Source organism: Zootoca vivipara, chromosome 15, assembly GCF_963506605.1.
Source record: "Zootoca vivipara chromosome 15, rZooViv1.1, whole genome shotgun sequence".
NCBI lineage: Eukaryota > Metazoa > Chordata > Lepidosauria > Squamata > Lacertidae > Zootoca > Zootoca vivipara.
In genome coordinates, this window is record NC_083290.1 from 11,929,071 (window position 1) to 11,956,092 (window position 27,022).

At 46.2% G+C, this 27,022-nt stretch overlaps 1 protein-coding gene across 5 annotated transcripts in view; it reads right to left on the bottom strand.

Moving 5' to 3' along the window:
• Positions 1-27,022, bottom strand: part of CLIP2 (CAP-Gly domain containing linker protein 2) — a 75,381-nt gene that overhangs the window by 16,509 nt on the left and 31,850 nt on the right. For 4 of the 5 annotated variants that reach the window (XR_009556802.1, XM_060268339.1, XM_060268341.1 and 1 more), the window contains exons 3-8: positions 26,434-26,987; positions 12,568-12,692; positions 9,657-9,870; positions 8,583-8,780; positions 5,245-5,348; positions 4,554-4,614 (exon numbers count right to left, since the gene is read on the bottom strand). Coding sequence is in view for 4 of the 5 variants with exons in the window: in XM_060268339.1 (XP_060124322.1) it covers positions 4,554-4,614; positions 5,245-5,348; positions 8,583-8,780; positions 9,657-9,870; positions 12,568-12,692; positions 26,434-26,987 (1,256 nt within the window). In the remaining variant the exon portion in view is untranslated. Of the gene's footprint in view, positions 1-2,224; positions 2,330-4,553; positions 4,615-5,244; positions 5,349-8,582; positions 8,781-9,656; positions 9,871-12,567; positions 12,693-26,433; positions 26,988-27,022 lie in introns of all 5 variants that reach the window. The other variant, XM_060268342.1, reaches the window with a different exon arrangement.

A 27,022-nucleotide genomic window follows, 5' to 3' on the forward strand; every position in this document is an offset into this window, starting at 1 on the left:
AAAATGGAAGGATTCACTTCCAGGTTGTCGGCATTCAAAAGCCAAAACGTTTGACTTCCGAAGCGTTCAACAACCGAGGTTCCACTGTAATATAAAAGAAAACATTGCAGTTATTAATAAAAAGTGGTGTAAAAAAAATATTCCAAAGAATGGCAGCCTTACAGACAGACAAAACACAGAGGACTTTTAAAAAAAGATTCCTTCCACACCTGCAGTCTGAAGTGCTCACGGTTTTCCCACCCATTCTGCTCCGTGTGCAAGCCAGCACAGGCAGGCTCCTGAAAGCTCACACGCTCTCTCTCTCTTGCACACACACCTTGCCCCATCAATCAACCTCAGTCTTTCCCACCTGTCAAGTGGGAACAGCGGTGACCCGCTGCACGGCCGTCAATGAAAACATCAGCACTCTGCCCCACCCCAACTTTGGTCCCTTGCTTCCTGGGGCTAAAGGAACACCTTAACAACGAAACATGATCCAGGTAACATCCAGAGTTGCTTTTGCTCATTGCTCAGTTAACTTTGTCCCCTCTACTGCCACATGGCTTACCCTGGTGTAAAAGGGTGAAGCGCCCTTTTTTAAAAAAGAAACAAGAAACAAACAAACCAAGTCATGACAAATCGGTTAGAAGGAGCCATTAGCCGAGATCGAGAAAGGAAGGGGTCAAGAAGGGTGCTCGATGCGAAGCGCGTTGCTGACCATGGTTAATGTTGAATGATGGGCTGGGAAGCAGCTGGCTAGCTTAATGCGGGGTACGGTAAGCAGCAGCATGTTTGGCTAGCGAGTCATGGATGGAAGGAAGGCCCTTTCAGAGGCAGGAAATCTCAAGGAACCGATCTCAAACCAACCCCACCAGATCCACGCATGGCTGCAAACACAGAATTGCAGAGTTGCTTAGAAAGTCACCCATTCCGCCCCCTCTTCCCTCCTCGTCCCTTTTCCTTTTGTGTCGTAACAGGCAAGAGACTGCCTTGTCCAAGGTAAGCTGCTTTAGGGGCCTTTTCGGCAAAAGAGTAGGCTGCAGGTGCTTAAAATGAATAAATAAAAGCGCACAGGAAATAAGCTAACTTGGAAAGACGTCCACGCAGAAATTGAGAGTCACACAAGTTCCAAACAGCTCACAGAACCTCAGCAAGGCAGGGGATGGGGCAGAGAGGAAGCCTCAGAGAGGAGGCCGGAACTGGAGGCAGGCAGACAGAGAACCAGAGACACACGGCCTTCTTCAAGCACCCAATGATACTCTGGCACCCAACACCACATCCATTTTTACAGTTAAGCAAATGTGCGCCCAGTTTAATCTGCATTCCTGGATTTCGGACCCACAACTACAGGAATTTGGTTTCGATGCATACTTCCTGGGGCCCTGAAGAGCTCTGCGATGATGAAAGGACGAATACAGATGGCCATTTATCAAGGAGCATGGACAATTCGTTGAGATTCCAGCACGGCAGGGGGTTGGACTAGATGACCCTCGGGGACCCCTTCCAACTCTACAAGTCTATGATTCCATGGCAGAGCTGCTTGGGAAGATGGTGGCCAAGGCGTTCCCACCATAGCTGCCAAGTTATCCCTTATTTTAAGGGATTTTCCCTTATGCTGAATAGGCTTCCTCGCGAGAAAAGGGAAAACTTGGCAGCTATGGTTCCCAACCCTCTTTTTGGGTTGGTGAGGATATATGGCGAATCGTTTTTAAAACCCTTCTCCTCACTCCCCAGGTGGAATGAGAACAGGGGCCAGTCTGCCAAGGTGGGTAGACACACACACACACACTGCCAGGTAAATGGCCCCCTGTATTCGGCCAGCGATTGATTATCGATTGGTTAAATCGGATGGCAAATGGCGGTTTGCTCCAGTCCTGGTGGTTATCATGTTGCATGAGAAGCTGAAGAACACAAAACCAAAAGGAGGGGTTTGCCTTTTACAGACACAGAGAAGGCAAAACTGCAAAATGCGACCCTCTGCAGGGTGTTGGAGAGAGCGGGTGGGGAAGCGGGCGAAGAGGAAGAGTGGAGATTGCAAATATAATGTAATAAATGAAATAATGAAAGCTGAAGACCAAAACAACAGAAACAGAAAGTGGTGGGGTTTTTTTTGGGGGGGGGTTGTTGTTAAGGATTTGTTGGTATCAAAACGAATGCAAGCGATCTGATCCACAGGCATTGTGTTGCGTGGAGCAGGGCAGGATGAGACCGTTTTGTGGGGAGGGGAGCATTAGGGACAGATTACCCTGGAGTCCTCCAGTCCTTTGAGAAGCTTTTCAGCCTGTGTCTTCTCAAACAGGAGGTTCTGCTCGAGCTCCCGTATTCGGGCATGCTCCAGCTGGGTCTGGGTCTGGTCGGGAGGAGAAAATAAAAGAAAGGACACAGAAGGGAAAGGGGGAAAAAGAACAACAACAACAAAAATGGGGAGAGGGAGAAAGAGAGTAGAAAACAGAGGAATAAATAAAGAGAACGGACAAGAGGAGAAGTGTAACGCCGTTATCTTCTCCAGCAAACAGGGCAAAGGAAGGCAGTTCACAAACAGGAGAATAAAGAGAGCGTAAGAGCCAAAAAGGCAGGGAACCCTGCTCAAGCAAGAGGCAGCAAGTGGCGCCAACTGCCACGCAACTGAGAGACAGCTTCCGAGTCAACCCTCTGAACTGTGGCAGAACACATGTGCAGGCAACCCCCCCCCCAAGTTAACAATGTAAACGTAAAGACACCCATCTCCCGATCCGCATACCTGCCAAGTCTCCTGCAGAAAAATACGGGATCAGCAGTAGCAGCGGCACCAGAAGTTGCACCGGAAGGTGTCCGGTGGCCACCTCCAAGATGGCCGCCGGGCATGCGTAGAAGTTATTTCCGGTGCCAGCAGCAGCCATTTTCTGGTGCCCATAGATGGGCAAACCAGCACCAGAAAAATGGCTGCCGGCAGGAGCGGATTTAAGGAAGATTTACGAGAAAGGAGCTCAAACGGGAGACCGCCGGGAAATGGTAAGGAAAAACGGGGGTTTCCCGGGGAATACGGGGTACTTGGCAGCTATGCCCGATCCAAGATGAGATGACCTATCACTGCAAACTGCTGCCCTAGGCAACCGCCCGTCTATTCTGTACATTTGCTGGCAGCCCCAAGTCCCACTGCACCTGCAAACAATTGCTTGCGATGAGATTGGTTCGCCCCAAACCAGCCTCGTCCCAGGACCCCCCTCCCCAAGACTGTCTCCATCCAAGAGCAGTCGAGGCAAACTTGCCGCTGCAGGGTACCATTTGACCCAAGGTCCTTGGGAGGGGGGCAGAGGAGAGAGAGGCTTTCTCCGACAAAGCCCCCTCTGTCCCCTTGCAGCAATTCTCCCTCAGAGCTTCACGCGCAGACGTAGTCAGCTTTTTGGAGAACCTGCCATTCTTGGCCTCGTGCTCCTCCTTCTATGGACCAACCAAAGTGTCCTGCGTGAATCGCGTTCACTTCACCTTTTAATCCAAGTTTTGCTTTGGGAATGCTACATAGTTTCGCCCTTCTTTAATACCCTTAGGAAGTGGAAAGCATACAAACAGCAAGCCAAAGTAGCATTTTCCAAATAGGATACACAAAGATATTTTAAATTCATAAACAAATGCATCCTGCTTTCCTTACAGTCATACCTCGGTTTAAGCACGCCTCGGTTTGAGTACTTTCAGTTTAAGTACTCCGCGGACCGTCTGGAACAGATTAATCCACTTTCCATTACTTTCAATGGGAAAGTTCGCTTCAGGTTAAGTACGCTTCAGGTTGAGTACAGACTTCTGGAACCAATTGTGTACTTAAACCGAGGTACCACTGTATTTTGAATTACCTCCACCAAAAAGTAGTTAGATTTTAAAAAGAACTCCTTATAGAATGTCTCCTTTATGTCAGCATGTTTAATGCTGTTGACATGAAGCTTTTCTTTCTGCAGGTGATATCCAAAGTTTGACAACCTCAGAGTAGTCCTATTAAAATCAATGTACTTAAGCTACTTAATTTCAGTCTATTTCGAGTGTGACTTGGTTTGATATCACCCTAACAGCGCAGAAGCGCTCCAACTGCTCCTTCCCCCACTCAAATGGACAATACAGTTTTAACTCCTAACCAGGATGCAGAACAAGACTTGTTTAAATAGCAGGCAAAACTGGAACAAAATTGGGAGAGGAGCAGGGCAGTGAGGGGGTACCCACCACAATCCAGAACTTAGAAACACTCATGATATGCTCTGCATTCAATGCGCTTTCCCCCCCCCTCCAGTGAAATAAATGCACTGAGTCCCCCTCACCAGAGAATAAAGGCTCCAAAGAGATCAAAACAAAACAAAACTCGCCCCATGATTGACCCAAAGCACAAGCGAGCAATGTCAGTTCTGTGGCACGTCGTCTGAAAAACGCTCCTTTGTGAAAGCCATTCGGAAAACACACATCCCAGCCCTGCACTTCGTCAGCCAGCAGCTAATCAATCTAACTCTGTTTATTATTAAAACAAGGCTGGACCAGAAAGGCTGGCAAAGGGAAGGAGAGACGGGACAATTCAGCTCATGCCATTTTTAAAGTGTGGGGGTGCCACAGATTACCTCCAAGTCTCCCTTCGTAATGGATTCTTCCTCAACACGGAACTGCAAATCTTCCACCTTCCTGAGGCAGAAAAAAGAAGTCGGGGGGGGGGGGCAACCATTAGCATGAAGGTTGTATTTTTGGGGTGTGATTAAAAAATACTCTGAATCTCTCTTGCGCTAATTAAGCAAAGCATCGTTACTAAATTTCTGAACTGCTTCCCGCAAGACACAAGATTTGCAACATACTGTAATGACATACATAAAGCAGATAAGAGGCATGAAAGCCACTGCATAAAATAACATTTTTTAAATTAAAAAACCCATCAATATAAAAACAGTTTAAAACAGCAGCGTCATATACATAAAATCAGTTCAGATCTAGGACAGATGCCGCCTGGGTTTTAGAAGGCCCGTTGATAGAGGAGCCGAAAGAACAACACAGAAAAGGGGGCTGTTTGATATGCAGTGGGGGGCTGGGGTTCCAAAGGACAGGTGCCAATCATGCTTGCAGGGTTGAGTTTCTTTTGCCAGACGAATAAGTGAAAACCAGCATTTCCACCCTCCGGTTTCTGTCAGGCTTCTCTCAGCATCCCTCCTTGCTAGCCGGAAGTGCCATCGCTGGCGGTGTCAACACCAAATCCCTCTGTGTGAGAGAGCAAGCAAGGGGGCTGCCTGTCTCACTCCCCCCCCCCTGCTCTATTATGGATACCTTTTCTCCTCTTCCAGCTGGTTGAGCAACTCCACTTTCTCCTTCTGCGACCTGTCCAGCATGGTTCGCGCTCTCTGCAAATTCCCTTCTGCTTCGGAGATGTACTAAGGAAAGGGAAAGAAAGGTCTCAAAACATGCAACACGCCTACGGGCAAGATAAGAGACTGCATGTGCGCACAGGCACACTGATATCACCATTATATTTTTAAATATGGAAAGCGTAATGCTGGTGGTCAACAAAAGACTGTCTCAAGGCAAATCTAAAAAAATGTAGTGTAAACACCGACAACTGCGAGCTCTCCAGTTGGAGAACAGCCTTGACCAAAGGTGTCATGGGCTTTGAAGACACTCGAACTCAGGACGCAAGGGAGAAATGTGCTAAGAGGAAGGCATGCTTGACAAATCCACACCATGACCAACTCCTGCCCGGAAATCAATGTTCCCACTGTGGAAGGACCTGTGGATCCAGAATTGGCCTCCACAGTCACTTATGGACTCATTGTAAAAACCGTGTTTATGGAAGACAATCTTACTCGGCTACGAGTGACCGCCAAAGAAGAAGAAGATATTTTTAAATACAGAAATATCAGAGGAAATAAATGCACCAGGCATCTTCAGTATTATTTCATTCTTATCTCACTTCTCCTCCAGGAAGCTCAGAGTCCCTTCCACTGGGCACCTTGGCGGTCTCTGAGCAAGTGGAAACCTTCAGGGCTTTAATAAGGGCTCAGTTCAGGACTAAACCTGAAGGTTCGGAGAGGTTCGGAGGGTGGAACATGAGAATGGAGCCTTCTCTGCAGTGGTTCCCTGTCTGTGGAATGCTCTCCCCAGGGAAGTTTGCCTGGCGCCTTCATTACACACCTTTAGGAGCCAGGCAAAAACGTTCCTTTTTAACCAGGCCTTTGGTTGATCTCATGAGAAGAGAAGACTCCCTGGAAAAAGACCCTGATGTTGGGAAAGATTGAGAGCACAAGGAGAAGGGGGCGACAGAGGATGAGATGGTTGGACAGTGTTCTCGAAGCCACCAACATGAGCCTGACCAAACTGCAGGAGGCAGTGGAAGACAGGAGTGCCTGGCGTGCTCTGGTCCATGGGGTCACAAAGAGTCGGACATGACTAAACAACTCAACAACAACAATTGACATCCAATGCCCTTTTAAAATGTGGCATTTGGGGGGAAGTGGGGTTATTGTTTATATTCTGATTATCTATTTTGTGGTTTTATATTTTGATTTTGTTCTGTGAACCACCCTGAGAACTCTGGGTATAAGGCGGGATATAAATTCAATCAATCAATCAATGAATATAATAATAGTTAAATAATAAATACTCCGGCGTATAAGACGACTGGGCGTATAAGACGACCCCTAACTTTTCCAGTTAAAATATAGAGTTTGGGATACGCTCGCTGTATAAGAAATACGACCCAGCGTATAAGACGACCCCCGACTTTTGAGAAGATTTCCCTGGGTTAAAAAGTAGTCTTATACGCAGGAATATACGTATATATAAAGACCAGGGCAGCATAAAATCTACAAATCCAGGCTTTAGTGACTTCAAGGCTGGATTAGTGCAGAATCCAGAAGCTGCAGTTATTGTAACTGAAGTTATTGTAAAATGCTGCAGCTAAGTTGCCAACAGGAGTGAGAGGTTTAGAGGTCTGTGCTGGTTGCCGATTTGCTACCAGGTGAAGCTCAAGGTGTCTCTATTGGTAAATAAAACTCTTAACAGCTTGGGGATCCCTCCATGCTTGTGGGGCTACTTTACCCTATACATGCCCAACTGACTGCTTCGATCGGCAGAACTGTCCCTGTTGCAAGCAGCTCATAATAATAATTCGGCACCTGCAAGAACTTGTTTTTTGAGCGTGGCAGTGCCTACATGTTGGAACTCCCTGCCTGATGACCTCCTTTATTATTAATAATGTTATTTTATTGATTAAATTTGTAAACCGCCCTTTGCCCAAAGATCACAACACAAAAATACAAGACAAGAACAGAAAACACACCATAAAACAATAAGCAAACCAATAGCACCCCCTTCCCACAAAGACGTTTAAAAGGCCACAGACTGTTAATCAGCCCAAGGCCTGGTTTTTATTGATATTAAATTTGTGCAGCGCCCGTCGTCCAAATATCTCGGCAGCTTGCAGCATAAGAATTCAAGGTAAAAACACAAAATACGTAATAAAAGAAGAACAAAAAAAACCACAAAAACCCCACCCCCCATTTTACATATAGGTAAAGGTAAAGGCACCCCTGCCATTAAGTCCAGTCGTGACCAACTCTGGGGTTGCGGCGCTCATCTTGCATTATTGGCCGAGGGAGCCGGCGTACAGCTTCTGGGTCATGTGGCCAGCATGACAACGACGCTTCTGGCAAACCAGAGCAGCACATGGAAACACCATTTACCTTCCCGCTGGAGCGGTACCTATTTATCTACTTGCACTTTGACATGCTTTCGAACTGCTAGGTTGGCAGGAATTATGCATATAAAAGGATATAAAGATGCTATAGAATCATAGAATTGTAGAGCTAGAAGGCACCACTAGGGTCTTCTAGTCCAACCCCTGCAACACTGTATTCTTTTTACCCAACGTGGGGTTCAAACCCATGACCCTGAGATCAAGAGTCCCAGGATTCAGTCATTCATCAGCCCAAGGCCTGGTTGAAGAGGAACGTTTTTGCCTGGCGCCTAAAGGTGTATAATGAAGGCAGCAGACGAATTTCCCTGCGGAGAGCATCCCACAAATGGGGAGCCACTGCAGAAAAGGCCCTGTTCTCGTGTTGCCACCCTCTGAACCTCTTATGGAGGAGGCACACGAAGAAGGGCCTCAGAAGAGGATCCCAGGGTCTGGGTAGGTTCATATGGGGAGAAACGGTCCTTGAGGTATTTGTTTTAATTATTAAATTTGATCCTTGGAATCTCAAGGTAGGGCAGAAAGAGATAAATCAATGATCTAATTTGTATAAGTTCGCTTCCTTGTACAGTGGTGCCTCGCTTAACGAATGCCCTGCTTAACGAAATTTCCACTTAACGAAAGGTTTGTTCTAGTGGAGGTTGCCTCGCTAGACGAATGCGTTTTACGAAAAATTCGTCTAGCGAATCGCGGTTTCCCATAGGAATGCATTGAATGCGTTCCTATGGGCAAAAAAAAAATTCAATGCATTCCTATGGGATTCGCTAGATGAATTTTTCGTTATAAGAAAAGACCTGTGGAACGAATTAAATTCGTCTAGCGAGGCACCACTGTACCATCGCAGATCAACCAAGAGCACTTTGTTCCCTATTTCTGATTTTCTCATCCCTCTCTGCTGGCTCACAGGTGGCCCAGGTACCTGCTCATGTTGTGCTTTCAAGATGCTGATCTCCTTCTCCACCTCGCAGATGCGGCTGGTTGCCTTGGCAACCTCAGCTCGCTCCAGGTCTCGCTCCGCCAGCAGCTGCTCGATGTGCTGCTGCTTCTCCTTCAGGGCCTCCTGGAGGGCTGTCGTGCCGGAGATCTTCCGGGCGTAGCGAGAAGAGGTTTCCGTCAGCTGCAGGAGGAGGAGGAAGGTTGGAAAAGCTCAGATGAGAAACATGACATGTCCATTATTCTGTGTTTTTTTTATAAAAAAATATTCCATTTTATAACAACACGAACAATTATATAAATACACCTACACACAAATACACAACAAAACAAAAACAAAACAAAACAACAATGCATATAAATTCTTGTCATTTCCTCTTTTTCCTTAACCTCTTTGGGTGACTTCCTCGAGTTTCCCCTATCTGAATTTCAATTTTAATCATCTTTAGCAGTTACCAAAAATTTTTTTTTTAATTAAACCATAATCAACATTATAACCTTATCCAAAATTTCTCTCAATTTGAACTTCCTAATATCTTAATACACTAAACAAAATTCCTACTTCTACACCGATAGCCTATATCAACTTCCAAAAGAATTCCAGAATATCAAATATTACAAGGAGTGTGCTGGAGTCTTTTTCTTTGGAGGTCTTTAAGCAGATACTTGACAGCCATCTGTCAAGAATGCTTTGATGGTGTTTCCTGCTTGGCAGGGGGTTGGACTGGATGGCCCTTGTGGTCTCTTCCAACTAACTCTATGATTCTATGACCCATGCGCCGGCGGTCGCATGTCAGATATGCGCGAAATGGCCACTGCCTGTAAATAAATCCATATCTCTTCCTTAAAAGAGGGGTTGATCGTTCAGCAACTCTGAGAACTACAGCTCTATGGGGGGGGCGTGTCTCCTAACAACTCTCAGCACCGTTAACAAACTACATTTCCCAGCATTCATTGGAGGAGGAAGCCCTGACTGTTTACAGTGGGATAATAGTGCTTTAAAATTATGGTGCGGGGATATGACCCAAGCCCTCATTCCCAAACAGAAGCCGCTCCTTACCAGCCCGCTCCGGCTGGGTCTTCCCCCGACAGAGGAGGCCACCGAACTGACTGAGCTGATGGAGGAGCTGCTGGGGCTGTGGGTCAAGGCCGAGACTCCCATGGCCATTCGCTTGCTCTTCTTGGCTTTGGCCGGGCTGGTGGATGGGAAGCCGATGCGGATGACCTTGTGAATGGGAGCAAAGAGGCCGAACTTGGGTGGGCACTGGAAATACCTGGAGTTGAAAAGACAGGCAGAGGTTACGTTCCTGTTCCATGCTTCCGGGTCCCGCACTTGGGATCCCAAAACACAATGGGTGCTGTGGTCGTTTTTGTCCTGATAGGCTTTCCCAGCTGGATAAATGGATATTTGCCATGAACACCTATCTTGTATTGCCCTCATTGTTTAATAATAATAATAATAATAATAATAATAATAATAATAATAATTTTATCATTTATTATATTTGTATGCCGCCCTTCATCCGTAGATCCCAGGGCATCTTCTCCATCATTTATTATTATTGTTTATTAAATTTGTATACCACCCGTCATCCATAGATGCCATAGCAGCTCACAACGTAAAATTACAGTATAAAAAGCAAAACATGCTATAATAATAAAAATAAGAACAAAAAAAACCCCAAGAATCCCCCCTCCCTCAACACATTTAAAAGGGCATCGGATGTCAATCAACCAAAGGTCTGGTCGAAGAGGAACGCTTTCGCATGGTGCCTAAAATATATATAATGAAGGTGCCAGGCGAACCTCTCTGGGGAGAGCAATCCACAAACAGGGAGCCACAACAGAGAAGGCCTGTTCTCGTGTTGCCACCCTCTCGTGGAAAAGGCACCCGAAGAAGGGCCTCAGATGTTTGCTGTTTTTGTGTTTTCTTTCTTTCTTTCTTTCTTTCTTTCTTTTTAATAAACGTTTTTATTAGATTTTCCAATTTAAATATCTAATCCATTTCCAAATTATACAAATATCAATTAAACAATTAATCCAAATCTTCTGCCAAATTATACAGATTTAATTTTCAATTACCTGTTGCGCACATTGCCTTGAGATAGTTGTTCAGAAGGCAATTAATAAATTGATGGTGATGATAATAAACAGACCTTCAACAATGGCTAGGAAAAATGAGAAGTCCACAACCTCTAAAAAGATGCAACACCCAAGGAAAGGGGGAATGGGAGAGGAAGAGGGGAAAACCTTGCTCAGGTGCCAGTTCTTAAAACTCTCCTTCTCGTAATACATAGCCCTGTTTATACAGATTATGGCTGCCTAGGAAAACAAACCCACCCAATAAAAATGACACACACACACCACCAAAAAAAAATCAGATGTGGCAGCAGAGCAGATGACAACGTCTGGGCCAAGAGGGCAGGGCTATTCCTTTTCTCAGGCAGCTCAGCTGACTAAATAAGCTGTTAGTGATGTATCACTGAAAATGCAAGTGAAGATCTCTACAGGCACGCCAAACATCTCACCCAGATGTGAGCAGCTGTTCCAGAGCGCCGCCTCAAAATCTGCACAAAAGCAGCTGGCAGCTGCCCCAAATTCTCTGCCTGTGGGAGGTGGAGCTGGGGAATTGCAGAGCTCCAAGTCCTTTGCATGCAGCTGTTTATGGTTGCCATTTCCAAGTATGGTAACTTTGGATGCTTCTCGCTAAAGCATCTCCTTCGGCTGGTTGCCAGGGAGACGGATTCGCAGAGGTGTCAGAAGATCAGGAAACCCCCAGGCATCTCAGTTTGCCCTGGGCCTCTCCCCATAGGGGTCCGGTCTGAGAGTGACTTGATACATCTGATTCTCGACTGAGGTGGTCCAGGCTACACCATTTCATAAAACCTTTGGCGCATAGAAACCTAGACCATCAGGGTAGGTCAGAAGTGGGCAGGATGTTTTTAATTCACTTCTATTTCCCCTTGGTTTTAATATTGTATGTGGGGTTTCGTGACTGCTGTCACTGCAGATGGTGACAGCAGTCACGAAATTAAAAGACGCCTGCTTCTTGGGAGAAAAGCAATGACAAACCTAGACAGCATCTTAAAAAGCAGAGACATCACCTTGCCGACAAAGGTCCGTATAGTTAAAGCTATGGTTTTCCCAGTAGTGATGTATGGAAGTGAGAGCTGGACCATAAAGAAGGCTGATTACCGAAGAATTTATGCTTTTGAATTATGGTGCTGGAGGAGACTCTTGAGAGTCCCATGGACTTCAAGAAGATCAAACCTATCCATTCTGAAGGAAATCAGCCCTGAGTGCTCACTGGAAGGACAGATCCTGAAGCTGAGGCTCCAATACTTTGGCCACCTCATAAGAAGAGAAGACTCCCTGCAAAAGACCCTGATGTTGGGAAAGATGGAGGGCACAAGGAGAAGGGGATGACAGAGGACGAGATGGTTGGACAGTGTTCTCGAAGCCACCAACATGAGTCTGACCAAACTGCGGGAGGCAGTGGAAGACAGGAGTGCCTGGCGTGCTCTGGTCCATGGGGTCATGAAGAGTCAGACACGACTAAACGACTAAACAACAACAACATCATGTGGGGTTTATTGTCCGTTTGGTTGTAAGTCACTTTAGGCTCCCCTGGTGACTAACAAATTCAACAAATAATAATTTAGATGTGAGAAGGATTTTTAAAATGTGTATCGCTTAGTTTGCAGAAACATTCCGGGCTTATCCTCACATACCTTTCTTCTGCTCTTCCCAGGCACAATTTGCACTTAAAAGCTCTGTGACTAAGCACATACTTTTTTTGCTCTGAAGCCTTCCCACGAAAACCCAGAGCAAACGGCGATCACCGGGAAACCTGGATTGATGTTGGCTTTGATTGGGCGCTAAGGAGCGGGTTTTCACAGGAAAAGCTCCGGGGCAAAAGAACAACCCTGCACACACGGATCCTGCTCACTCAGCCTGTGGCGGCCCCCTACCTTGTTCCGGCAACAGCTCCATCGTTCTTCCCCAAAGGTTCATCCAGTTCCACCCCACACCACTCCCCTTTGGCAAAATCCGTCTCCCCCACATATCGCACGACACCAGTTTTTGTTCCGCCAACCTGAAAAATCATTGAGGGGGTGGGGAGAGAAACCAAACAAAACATTTTACAAAGTTTTTTTAAAAAGACATAAACATACAGATAGGAAAGAAAGATTAAGCTAGAAGCAAAGGTAACTTTGGGTCAGAATAAGGAGCATGACACAACTCTAAAGCAGTTCTGAGATACTTCACTGATTTTGACACCACTAATTTGGTTGGTTTTTAAGTTGCTAAAAAAAACCAACCCAAAAACAAACCAACTGGCAGAATATTAGCCCTGACCACTGTCACCAGAGAACGAGAGGGGGAAAGGACTTTGCAGTTCATGGGATCTAATTTCACTTTTGCATTTGCTCCTATTAACATAATTTTCTAACAGATTGGTCAAGATAATCACATCTAACAAAGTGTGTCGTTTTCCTCTCCATTGATTTTCGACTTTACAATATATAGGCACCGCCCCCAAAAATCATGAGACAGTGATACCTGAACCACGCTGGGAGATGAAAGTGTTTTATCTAAGCTTCAAAAAAAATATTATGAGATCTAAGGAATCGAGCATTCATCCCAATTTGCTCACATAAAGCTTATGAGGATATTAGACAAGCGCTAGGTACACATCAGCGGCTTGAAATGCAGTAAGGTTGTTTCTCACGCCACCCCAGAGGCACCTCAAGTTGCATTTTCACATTGCTGTACAAGACGGGGTGGGGAGTTCTTCACCTGGTGAGCCTTACTGACTTGTTCCCCCATCTGCAATTCCCGTCTCCAAATCCCATCTGGCCATGTGCAACTGTTGTCTCAATTGTCCACACCTCAGCTTCTGTTTTTAATCAGATGGAAGCTGGATCGAAGGAAAACACATCACAGAGGGGCATTTCTCCAGAAACTACAGGATGAATTTGGATCGTGGCTAACATCATGTCCGCTTGGCTTCAAACACCGGTGGAGGGAATGAACTGGAGTAAAAAGTCATGTGTGCACAGCTGGTATCTTTACGAAACGCTCGTTTTGATTGCTTATGGGGAGGTTATACGTCTTCCCATTAATCGTTCGTTCATTCTACATTTTTCAGTGAATTTCTCCATCACTTTCCTAACTGCAAAAGTCATGCAGAATAATGGGAACTGGAGTTTGTTAAAGGGATTGGGAACTGCAGTGCTGTGAGGTCAACTCCGGGCCCCAGGATTCTCGGGGGGAAGTCATGACTATTAAAGTGGTACAAGCACTTTGAATGCATGGTGTGGATTTGACCTCAGGCATCGGATTCCGGGGGGGGGGCACTGGGTTCCCCACTGGCCCATCTGTTGGTGGACAGGGCTACACTATCTGTCCTGGCCTCCCTAAATTAGGCTGCGGCCTGACTATCAGGCTATGCATGCACTCTACATTTAAAGCACATTCAAAGCACACGCCCCCTCACAGAATTCTGGGAACGGAAGATTATGGGTTACTGCAAACTGTGACTCGGGGAGGGGTCTACAGTGCTCGTAATTCTTTGAGGGGGGAAATGTGCTTCCACTGTGCTTTCAAGTTGTAATGTGTATGTAGCCTGAATGTGAAAAGCAGCTTTTTGAGAAACATAGGAAAGCTGAGTTTTTTGCTACTCCATCTTCCAGCACAACCATCAAATTTATTTAGTTTTTTAAAAAAACAACAACAACAACAACAAACCTATCCAAGTACATTTCAAAACTCCGTGTCTATTATTGGTGTGTGTTTTTTTAATTGTCCCACTGCTTAGCAATGCACACACACACACACACACACGTTCGGGAGCTGAAACATTCAACTCCCAAGGCGTATTTGTATATATAACGCCTTGGGAATTGAACGTTTGCCATACCTTTTTAGGTTGTTAGCTTGAGGGGGTGGCAGCTGCTCCCCTCAAGCTAACAACCTAAAAAGGTATGGCAGGAAAGGAAAACTGACTGGGAGGGAGGAAGAAATAGGCAAGCTCAGATGCACGTTCTTAGTTGCAATTTTCTCTAATGTCCATTTGGGATGTGAATGTTCCAGGAGGGGAGGCTAGTCTCTCAAGCTGCATTTATCTTCCACACAAGCAGCACAACAGACCTGTCCAGAGTGGCAGCTTCCCTGCCCTGCAGGCACTCTCAAGCAGACAGCTAAACCAATAATGAAGGCTTTAGGCCGCTAATTCCATGGCCTCACTAGAACCCGGCTGCAGATGCATTTTAGCCACAGGGTGCAAACCCAGGAATGAAAGCGTAGCAGCAAACACAGAAAAACAAAACAGATGAACACCGTCTGACCAGTAAGCAGATTTATTCATCTCCATCATTTCTGCAAATGCTGCTCAAAAAAATGTGTATAGGGATGGGGAGGGGCTGTGCGTTTGATTTAAAAGCCACTGACAAGTTTGATCCCTCTGCTAGTAGGACGGGCTCACTGAATGCAAGGTATTTGCTGACTGCAATGGGGTGAGGGAATCCTGAATGTACGGAAGTCATGGCCTTCAAGTGAGGTGGTTTCATTTCAAGGGCAGAGAGACTGAGAGAGACACTTTCTCAAATGATTTGCAAGCTGCTAGATTATATTGCTAAGGTCCCGTTATCTGAAGACAAACAAGTCTAACAAATTGCTGAAGCTAGGCAGCTCTCGGCCTGGATGGGGGAACCATCTGGGCACATGAGAGGCAGTGTGGTGCAGTGGTTAAGTGTGTCAAGAAGACTAGGTACAGGGGTCAGCAAACTTTATCAGCAGGGGGCCGGTCCACTGTCCCTCAGAGCTCGTGGGGGGCCGGACTCATGGGGGGGGGGAATGAATGAATTCCTATGCCCCACAAATAACTCAGAGATGCATTTTAAATAAAAGGGCACATTCTGTTGTTGTTGTTTAGTCGTTTAGTCGTGTCCGACTCTTCGTGACCCCATGGACCATAGCACGCCAGGCACTCCTGTCTTGCACTGCCTCCCGCAGTTTGGTCAAACTCATGTTCGTAGCTTCGAGAACACTGTCCAACCATCTTGTCCTCTGTCGTCCCCTTCTCCTAGTGCCCTCAATCTTTCCCAACATCAGGGTCTTTTCCAAGGATTCTTCTCTTCTCATGAGGTGGCCAAAGTATTGGAGCCTCAGCTTCACGATCCGTCCTTCCAGGGAGCACTCAGGGCTGATTTCCTTAAGAATGGATAGGTTTGATCTTCTTGCAGTCCATGGGACTCTCAAGAGTCTCCTCCAGCACCATAATTCAAAAGCATCAATTCTTCGGCGATCAGCCTTCTTTATGGTCCAACTCTCACTTCCATACATCACTACTGGGAAAACCATAGCTTTAACTATACGGACCTTTGTCGGCAAGGTGATGTCTCTGCTTTTTAAGATGCTGTCTAGGTTTGTCATTGCTTTTCTCCCAAGAAGCAGGCGTCTTTTAATTTCGTGACTGCTGTCACCATCTGCAGTGATCAAGGAGCCCAAGAAAGTAAAATCTCTCACTGCCTCCATTTCTTCCCCTTCTATTTGCCAGGAGGTGATGGGACCAGTGGCCATGATCTTGGTTTTTTTGATGTTGAGCTTCAGACCATATTTTGCGCTCTCCTCTTTCACCCTCATTAAAAGGTTCTTTTACATTCTACTCATGTAAAAACACGCTGATTCCCGGACTGTCTGCAGGCTGGATTTAGAAGGCGATTGGGCCAGATACGGCCCCCGGGCCTTAGTTTGCCTACCCATGGACTAGGACTTAGGAGACCAGGGTTCAAATCCCCACTCAGTCATGAGGCTCACCGGCTGACCCTGGGTCAGTTGCCATCACTCAGCCAAATGCAATAAATATAATATAAAGTAGAAGTCTGTCACCTGAGGGTTCCATGATGAAAGGGAGGAAATAAGTGAAGATAAACAAGCCTTAAGATCTGTTGGTTACTACTAGCTGTGACATGCTGGCTCAGGGCTTGGAAGAAACTATTTGACAGCTCGAACACAGACGGGGGAGGAATAAAAAAAACTGAGTTTTACAGCTGGCTAGAAGAAGTGGATCAGGATAGCGAGGGCGGATCGAAACACTGCACATTTAAATCAGGTTGAATTCAGGCCAAATGCTCGCTGTCGTACAGTGAGGGGGGGGGAGTATTTGATCCCCTGCTAAATTTGCCCGTTTGCACTCTGACGAAGAAATGACCAGTCCATAATTTTGTTTCAAGGCGAGATATAAATCATACATTTGAAGCATTCCTCCACCCGCAAAAAAAAGAGAGAGAATCCGAGGGACTGTAGATTGTTAGGGCGCTGGGAACTGTAGCTCTAAGAGGGGTAAACTACCGTTTCCCATGAATGCTCAGATTAAAGCCTACATCTTCTCATTTCCCAGAAAACAAAGCAGGATGCTTGCTTAATAAACAGACCACCTGGAAGTGGCCACAAACTAAGCATCACCCAAGCTGTTAAGGATGAATGCTCAACGAACAGGGTGTCTGGAGGTAGACCTGGAGCCTTTCAAACCCACCATCAGTTAGGATAACCGCAGCTTAACTGATCATGGACACACAAGAGCCGCTGTTTTCAAAGTAGATATTCTAAACACAGCCAGGCCAAGTTCCCCCCCCCCTTCTAGAACTTAATTATATTCTGCAAAGCAGGGTGAAGCCTTCCCAAGATGTCAACACACACACACAGAGAGAGAGAGAGAGAGAGAGAGAGAGAGAGAGAGAGAGAGAAGATCACAGCTGAACGAGAAGAAAGGAATTCCAAGTGTGCCTCTTGAGCAGCAATGGGAAAATAATCCCTTTTGGAAGCCAAAGGGAGAAGGGAAACCTTGAATTACCGTGTCTCGTAATTGCAGGGCTGTCGCTGCTCCAAGACCGCCCACACTTTCCTCCCAGACATGAGCCACTTAGAAGTACACAGGCTGGATGGGATGTACAAAGGCAGCATGCTGGGGTAGATGCCCTGGGTCAGTGGCAGAGCATCTTTGCACGCAAAAAGCTCCCAGGTTCAATCTCCAATGGCATCTCCAAGCAGGAAATGTCCCCTGCCTGAAATCCTGGGCTCACTCGGTTTCTGGCCCCTGGCCCTGGGTAAATTCAACCCCATGTTTGCCTTTTGGAGATGCGTTGGTCGGAATTGATGGCAATTGTACTGGACTGTTTTGGTGGAGACTATTGCCAGCGTGTAACTCTGGTGCTTAAACATGTGCGCATCTGTGTGGCCAGAGACTACAGGGCCTGGTTCAAGGTTCTGGCATTAATTGACAAGGCCCTGAGCAACTTGGATCCAGTATGCCTCGGAGGTTGCCTGGTCTTTGTACACCTGCCCCATCACGGAGAGGTCTTCAGGGGAGTAACTGTTAGTGGTTCCCCCATGGCTTGGATGCATGGCTCATTAGTTGGCTAGAGCAGTGTTTCCCAACCTTGTGCTTCCAACTGTTTTCGGACTACAATTCCCATCATTCCTGACCACTGGTCTTGCTAGCTAGGGATGATGGGAGTTGTAGTCCAAAAACAGCTGGAGGCACAAGGTTGGGAAACACTGGGCTAGAGAGCATGGTGTTTGTAACGCCAAGTTTGCAGGTTCGATCCCAACATGCGACACAATTGGAGGGAGTGATAGGAAAACTAGCACCCTTGGCACCCCAAAGCCTACGAAAGTGACTAACGTTCTTGCAGGGAGGGGCCTGACTGCCTGGGACGTCTCACAGACAAGAGGCCTTCAGATGAACTATAATTACTCTATACTCATTCTAAGGTCACCAAGTGTCCAATTTAGGAGTTCCTTTCTCCCGCTTGTGGTTGCCATTTTCGCTACAAACTCAACATTGGGGATTTCCTGTAGTTAAAGTGTTGCAAAGGAAAAGAGATGTGTGTGGATACACAGGACGTTGCTACAGCAAAGTACTGCCTAGTGGAGTTCACCCCAAATCTCTATACAGTGGTACCTCGGTTTATGAACACAATTGGTTCCGGAAGTCTGTTCATAAACTGAAGCGTTCATAAACTGAAGCAAACTTTCCCATTGAAAGTAATGGAAAGTGGATTAATCTGTTCCAGACGGTCAGCAGAGTACTTAAACTGAAGCGTTCATAAACTGAAGCGAACTTTCCCATTGAAAGTAATGGAAAGTGGATTAATCCGTTCCAGACGGGTCCGCGGAGTACTCAACCTGAAGCGTACTTAACCCGAAGCATGGGTGTAATTGGTTCCGGAAATCTGTTCATAAACTGAAGCGTTCATAAACTGAAGCGAACTTTCCCATTGAAAGTAATGGAAAGTGAATTAATCCGTTCCAGATGGGTCTGCAGCATTCATAAACTGAAAATTCGTAAACCGAGGTGTTCATAAACCGAGGTTCCACTGTAGACACGCAGGGGTCAGCAAACTTTTTTAGCAGGGGGCCGGTCCACTGTCCCTCAGATCTTGGGGGGGGGACTATAATTTTTTGGGGAAAATATGAACAAATTCCTATGCCCCACAAATAACCCAGAGATGCATTTTAAATAAAGCACACATTCAACTCATGTAAAAACACGCTGATTCCTGGACCGTCTGCGGGCCGGATTTAGAAGGCGATTGGGCCAGATCCGGCCCCCGGGCCTTAGTTTGCCTACCCATGCACCAGAGTCTGCAATTAAGGGGTCGCCATAGTGGTGCCAGGGGGCACACATTTTCCAGCAGGGGTGTTCCTAGGTGCCCTTCCTACCCCCCCCTCACCAAAAATTGGGCTTGAAAATTAGGGTTGCCAGACCTTCAGGTCTAACCTGAAGTCTCCAGGTTTGCCTGGCCCCTTCCAGGGGGCAGATGGGGGGCTGGAATCTCCAACCAGAGTGTTCCTGTTCAGGGTTTGAGCCCGCTGCAGACATTTTGCTGCAAACATCTGGTCATAGCTGTCAAGTTTTCCCTTTTCTCGCGAGGAAGCCTATTCAACATAAGGGAATTTCCCTTAAGAAAAGGGAGAACTTGACAGCTACGGTATGTATCTGGTGCAAGCCCAAAGATAGAGACAAGGGCAGGCAGCTCTCTGCAAACTAAAGCCCAGGAAAAAGTGTTGTCGTCCCCGTCCCCCCCAGTTTGCAACCTTGGCTGTCATCTCCTTTTCCAGCTAAATACTAATGGCTCTGAAACACTATGCATCATCGAAACCCACAAGCATTGCCTCTGCAGTAGAGAGTGAATGCACTCAAGCCATCTGTAAGAGAAACCCCAAACCTGAACTCAGAGAGAGCCAAGAAGGCAATTATGAGCTCTCTCTCTCTCACACACACACACACTTAATGGGGGGAAAACTCTATGCAAAGAGGCTTCTGAACAGTAGCCACAAAGAAAGATAAGAATCGTCAAAAAGCAAAGTACTGTAGTTTCCTTCTTGTCCAGCCCCAGATTAAAATAATTATTTTATAGCCAAATCCTCCCTCTGGCTCCTCAACAGCATGAACTTGCATTTCTGTTGTACCAAGGAAATGGTCATCGTTCTGCCTTCCTGCCTGTTTCACAAATATGCATCTTTCTGCACACTTTCCGCTATGAGGAATGTTCCCTGTTAGATAGATAGTGTGTGTGTGTGTGTGTGTGTGTGTGTGTGTGTGTGTGTGTGTGTCTAAAATCAATAAAAAGGCTCTGGTTGCCTCGCCTCAAAAAGGACATGGAAGAGTTGGAAAAAAACTTCAGAAAAGGCCGACCCAAATGATCATGCATTGCCAGAGGTTGGACTAGAGGACGCTTGGAGGGGCCCCCTCTAATTCTATGATTCTACTGGCTGTCTCTCTGATTTTGCATTATGCCACTCTCACCCCTAACAGACCCTCAAAAGCAGCTACTTTGTCCCCCAGGACTCTCTCAAATCTCAAAATGTGCCCTCCGGCCAGAAAAGGTTGGCAACCACTGGTTGTACGCTCTTCAGGAAAGGGATCTATTCCTTTTGTGCTCTGCAAACATGTTCATGCACATTGGTTGGAGCTATATATAATTAAAATTAAATATTTGATAGGGCACAGAGGTTTTGGTTGTTGCTTTTTTTAAAAAAAAAGTCTGGGTTCTTTTTAAAAAATACTCTAGGGAAAAGGCCCTCTTTTGCCATATCCATTCCCAGGCAGAAAGCCCGGAAGACAGACATGTGGCCTAAATAAAGACTGGCGCAGGGGGGAGACAGTTGTAACATTTGAACTTCCCCCTGCAGTTTTCAAATTGTGTCTCCATAACATTCTTTCCCTCGCCTGTTTCCAATTTCCTACAATCCCTTTCCCTTCCACCCTTCCTGCTCTCAACTCCAGAGCAAAACAGGTCTCTTGTTCTTTCGGGGCTGGTTCAGATTGAGATCCATTCTTGCATTTTTAATCATGTACAGGTGAAACTCAGAAAATTAGAATATCGTCGAAAAGCGCATTTATTTCAGTAATGCAACTTATTTTTATATTTATATTTTTACAAATGCCTTCTTTTGGAAATTCCACAGTAATAAAACAAATAGTTACAATAATACAAAAATAAACATCACTGTTACATTTCATTAATTACATTCCATTTATAATCGACCCGCCTAACAACAAATAATTACAATTACTACAAATAAAGGCTTGGCATGTCTTGCTTTGCATGTCATGCACCTATCTCATATATTGGTTTCACCTTTTAAGTTGCATTACTGAAATAAATGCACTTTTCGACGATATTCTAATTTTCCGAGTTTCACCTGTATTACCTATTTGTATATTTATTACATTTGCACCCCGTTCTTCCTCCCAAAGTCACCCAAGGCACCAAACATCAGAATAGTAAAATGGTAGGGTTTGCCAGTTCAGTAGCACCCCAGACCCTCAGATTTCAAAGCCCAAATCTGAGACTGGGGGGGGGGGGTGGCTGTCCCTGGTGATGTTATTTTTATTAGAATTTTATACTGCCCTTCATCAAAAACATCTCAGGGCAGTTCACAAGATAAAATACAAAGTAAACACACAAATAAATAGTTTAAAAAAGAGGCGACCAAACAACAACCCTTCTCCCTACAAGCACATTTAAAAGGCTGTAGAATATTAATCAGACCAAGGCCTGGTTGAAGAAGAACATTTTTGCCTGGCGTTTCAAGGTGTATAAGGACGGCACCAGGCAAACCTCCCTGGGGAGAGCATTCCACAAATTGGGAGCCACTGCAGGAAAGGCTCTTGCCATCTTCTGGACTTCATATAGAAGTGGCGGCCAAGAAGAGGCTCAGATTGTAGGGTGCGGGTCGGTTTATATGGGGAGAGACATTCCTTGGAGTTATTGCAGTCCTGTGTCGTAAATAAGGCCCTGGCCTTTTAAGTACAGTATGCTACTGAACAGAGCCGAAATATCCAGCAGCCATGCTCAAGAGAAATCTTCTGCACTACGTCTATGGCATGAAGCCCAGTGGCACTTCACCGTCAAATGAACTACCATTTCCATTCCTCTGAAGAACGCAGAGCAATTGGGGGGGGCGCAGCAGCAGCTCCTCCCAGCCCACCCTAACCAGCCTCCCCCAAAAGGATACGGTCTGCTCCAGTCTTTCCCAGCGCCCCTCGTGAGCATCTCTCTGGATCAACCTCCCCCAATCGGCCGGCTGCGACTCTTTGGATGGAGCAAGAAAGGGACCCAGTCATTCCACACAACCAAAGTGTGTGTCGGGAGGCAATTCTGGTGAGAGGGATGAAAACCCCGCATAATTTCGACTTTTCTCCCAAATGCTACAACCAGGGCCAGATTTAGGTTTGATGAGGCCCTAAGCTCCTGAAGGTAATGAGGCCCTCTATATGTCCAGCTGTCCTTTGTCAACAACAAATTGTCGCTGTTTTTTGTGTTGAATATATGCTATATCAGGGGTCCCCAGACTACGGCCCGCTGCTCTTTTATGCGGCCTCCGGGGACCCCTGCCGCCCGCTGCTGCCTCCCGCTCTTACCGGCGTGGTGCGGTTGCTGACTACCGACCCGGAAAAGCAACGGAAATAGGTTGTGCGCACGCGCAAGCGTCATTTCAGGTGTACTTCCGGGTCGGAGGAGGCTTCTGCACATGCGCACAAGCTATTTCCGGCGTTTTCCATCCAGGTTGGGAGTGTGCCAGAAATAGCATTTGTGCATGCACATGGGCGCGCACAGCCGCACGCTCCCGCACCCCCCCCCGCGCGCTCCCGCACCCTCTGGCCCACCACGCAATCGGCGCGGCGGGCATCCGGCCCAAAGCCGGGTAAGTTTGGGGACCCCTGTGCTATATGGTAATTTATAGACCTAATAGGTATCTAAAGCCATTTGCACATGTTGCCATGCAACCAGTCCATGCAGAATGTAGGCACCTTATATATAGAAATGAGCAAACCAGTGATATTTTAGGGAGCAGGCTAGCAGGCGAGGTCCATTACTTACATCATAGGAGCCTACACAACACAAAACACTGTTGCTGTATGTAGGGTTTTTTTATTTGTTTTTTTATCTTAAATTTTGGAAACGTACATCCAGTTTTTTCCCCTTTAATTTTTTGGGGGGCCTCCAAGAGAGTGGGGCCCTAATCTATAGCTTGTTTAAAGGTAAAGGTAAAGGCACCATTAAGTCCAGTCATGACCAACTCTGGGGTTGCGGTGCTCATCTCGCGTTATTGGCCGAGGGAGCCAGCGTACAACTTCCAGGTCATGTGGCCAGCATGACTAAGCCGCTTCTGGCGAACCAGAGCAGCGCATGGAAACACCGTTTACCTTCCCGCTGTAGCGGTACCTATTTATCTACTTGCACTTTGACGTGCTTTCGAACTGCTAGGTGGGCAGGAGCTGGGACCAAGCAATGGGAGCTCACCCCGTCAAGGGGTATTCGAACCGCCGACCTTCTGATCGGCAAGCCCTAGGCTCTGTGGTTTAACCCACAGCGCCACCCGCGTCCCGGTATAGCTTGTTTAGCTTATACGTAAATCCGGCACTGGCTACAACCTTTTTCAGCGTAGGTTTGTTGTTCCATCCCCCTGGCTACTCGGGTTGCCTTTTCCTGATTCTTCCCCACCTCCTCGATATCCATCTTTAGGTGAGGCAACCAGAGCTGTACACTTGGGCTTGTGTGACTATTGCCACTTTGGCTTCGTAAAGGCTAGCACCCTCCCCGTAAAGACTGGAGTTAGTAAGGATTACGTTTCGCCTCACTGGCCCTCATCCAGCCCGCTCCTGATTCTAAGCAACGACTGAGGAATTCCAGCACCGCACTGGGATTTGAGGAGGAGGAAGAAGAGAACGGCAAGCGGGTTGTCACCAGCATACTAATGACATGGAACACCAAACCGGCTGACTATAGACACTCCCCTGCCAGTGGTTTCTAAATGTCTACATAAAAGCATGGTGCAGTGGTTCTAGGGCTGGGCGATATCTGCTTTCCAACAGCATGATATATCACCAGCTAAACATTATGATATACTGATATATCATGATGTCTGAAATAAGGATGGAGCTATGTAGAGGCATTGGGTGGCTTCGCAGTGATTTTTTCATAGCGCACGCGCGCACGCGCACACACACACACCATGATTCATGATATATTACCAGGTCAAAAATCATGAAACCAACATCACGATATGGACTTTAAACCGGTTTTGGACGATATATCGATATACAGTGGTCCCTCGGTTTTTGAACGTCTCCATTGATGAATGTTTCAGTTTTCAAATGCAGTAAACCCAAAAGAAATTGCTTCTGTTTTCAAACACGCCTCAGAAGTCGAACAGCTACCGCTGAGTGTATATATGTTATTTTTCTCCATTTTCTTCATTAAATTTTCAGACCGTCCTTTGCGCCTCGGGTTTTGGAACTCGAACGGTCTTCTGCAACAGATTACATTCGAAAACCGAGGTACCACATTTACCACCTGGCCCTAAGCGCTTCACAAACCATGGGCCTCTTGAATATCGCTGCGAGTCTCAGTGGCTGCCCCCTTGTCCTGCAACAAACCAAAGGGCTAACTTTTAAATGGTTAAAGCCTCGGTTTGGAATGATGTAATGACTAGAAACGAATGAACCAATCTGATCTGATCACAAACCAATGTACATAGGACAGTCATATTGCAGGATCAGCAGCAGGTACCCTGAGATCCTGGCAACACAGGAAAGTTGCACCTGTAGAACTTCCATGATGGAAGGCCTTCCACTTTGCAAGCTGCCAGGTACTTTATTCTCCCAAACAGTCCCTGGTGCTGTTTTAAGCCCACTTAACAGCAAAGTCCCATTTTAGAAATGATAAGTTATCTGTTCTCTGACAAAACAGACTCGTTTGCCCAAAAGAGATGTTCCCACTCTGCCTTGGCAGCCTTGAGTCCCTCAGTAAAAAAGAAAGAACCGTTTCAGATTTCACCCCTGGTTGCCACACTGATGATTTTAAATTCAAAAAACTCATTGCTATACTTGGCTATTACTTAAAAGGATCACCTCAGCTCACTCAATCCCTTCAATTTGTGGAATGGGCAGTTTTATGAGTGCCAAATAATGCTCATTCCACACTTGGAAGGAATTCTACTTTCTTTGTGGAACTGTTGGAACTCCCTGCCCATTGTAGGCAAATTCACTGCATTGTTTTCGGCGCCTACTAAAAAACCGGTATCTCCAGGCAAGCCTACCCCGATGTGTTATTTTAACGCAAAGGTTTATTTTAAAACCGCTGGTTATATTTATATCTGGATAAATTTTTATGCCAACGTGTGATTTTATCAGTATGCTTTTACATTTTGTTAAACTGTTTAGAGGTTTTTGCTGAACAAGCAAGTTACTTTTTTTAAAAAAAAATATCTGTCGTTCATCATTTCGGTTTCAAATCTAAGATTTCTTCTTCTTACTCTGAAATACAAAGTTTGGGGGCTTATATTTCTGAAATCTCTTCTTCCCCCATTGGAAAGTTGCAATGGGCACTAAGCCACCCATCCTTTCGGCCAAAAATAGTAAATGGCCAACTGATTTACTGTTATTAAATAAATAATAATAGAAATAAAAATGCATTAATACAGTCAAACCTCGGTTGTTGAACGTATTCCATTCCAGAAGACTGTTTGACTTCCAGAACGTTTGACAACTGAGCCACGGATTCCGATTGGTTGCAAGAGTTTCTTGCCCTCAAGCCGAAGCCGTGTTGAACGTTCGGGTTCCTTCTGGGTTTTTCGGTGTTTAGGAGCCGAAATGTTCAAAAATGGAGCCTTTTGAGAACTGAGGTTTGACTTATGAAATCCCCCCCCCCCGTCTGTTCGGGAGTCACTCGATTAGTCACTATTGGGGAATTCTGAAAGGCATAAAGAGGAGGACTTGCTGGTGGGTAGCCTCCATCCCCAAAACATTTGAGAATTCAGCGCTGGTGGAAGAAGTTTAAAGTTTATTTAGAAAAAATATTGCCGTATTTAAATTTCAGAATATCTTTGGAAGTGAATTTTTAGGCTGTAGGATCAGAAGTAGATGTTAGTTTCGAATGTAAGGTGGATATATGTAAATGTTATAATGTGAGGAATATATAGTAATGGTTAAGTTGTAAAAAAAAATGTTTAAGATTATGATTTATGAAACTGCTAAAGATGAGTTGAAATGAAAGCCAGATAGGGGGGACTTGGGGAAGTCCACATAACAATGCTTAGAGAAATAGATGGAAAGACAAGACTTTATTTGTATTGTTTTTGTTTCATTTGTTGTATTGTTGTTGTTTTGTTGTATTGTATCATTTTTGGTTTTGTAAGTGTTGATACAAAATGAATTTTAAAAAATTTGGGGGGGGGAGAGAATTCAGCGCTGGCAACCCCCCACCCCACCCATAATATTGCAACCTCTCCGAAAAGCTGGGCGGAAAGAAAAGACTCACCAGGACGCGGTCTCCAAGCCGGAAGTCTTTGTCCCCTTTCTTCACCGACCCGCTGTCCGAGAGGTTCGACCCAGACTCATTCCCCGTTTTCATTGTGCTGTTGAGGACACTTTCCCGCAGAGGGATGATGCGCGTGGAGAGAGGCGGGGTGGACGTCCCCGAGTGCAGGGACAAGTTTTGAGCCGTCAGCGACTCCACGGAATGTGCGTCGCTTCCGGAACCTTCCGCGGTGGGCTGGCGGGTCAGCTTGGAAGGCCTCGTGAAGATCCCCTGCAGGGGCTGGCACTCAAAGTAGCGGACCCCACCCACCGAGCCATCGTTCTTCCCCACCGGGTCATCCAGCACGACGCCCGCCCATTGTCCGGGCGCAAACTGAGTCTCCCCCAGGTATTGTACCACGCCCGGCTTCACTCCGTTCACCCAGACACGTTCTCCCACCACGAAGTCCCCCAGGAAGTCATCGCCCACCTCGGTGACTTTGGACCCTCCGGGCTTCTCGGGAGCAGCCGTGGAAGAAGAAGAAGAAGTGGAGGCCTGCTTATGCAGAGGCGACCCTGTAAAATAAAATATAAGGGGACATCAAAACAAA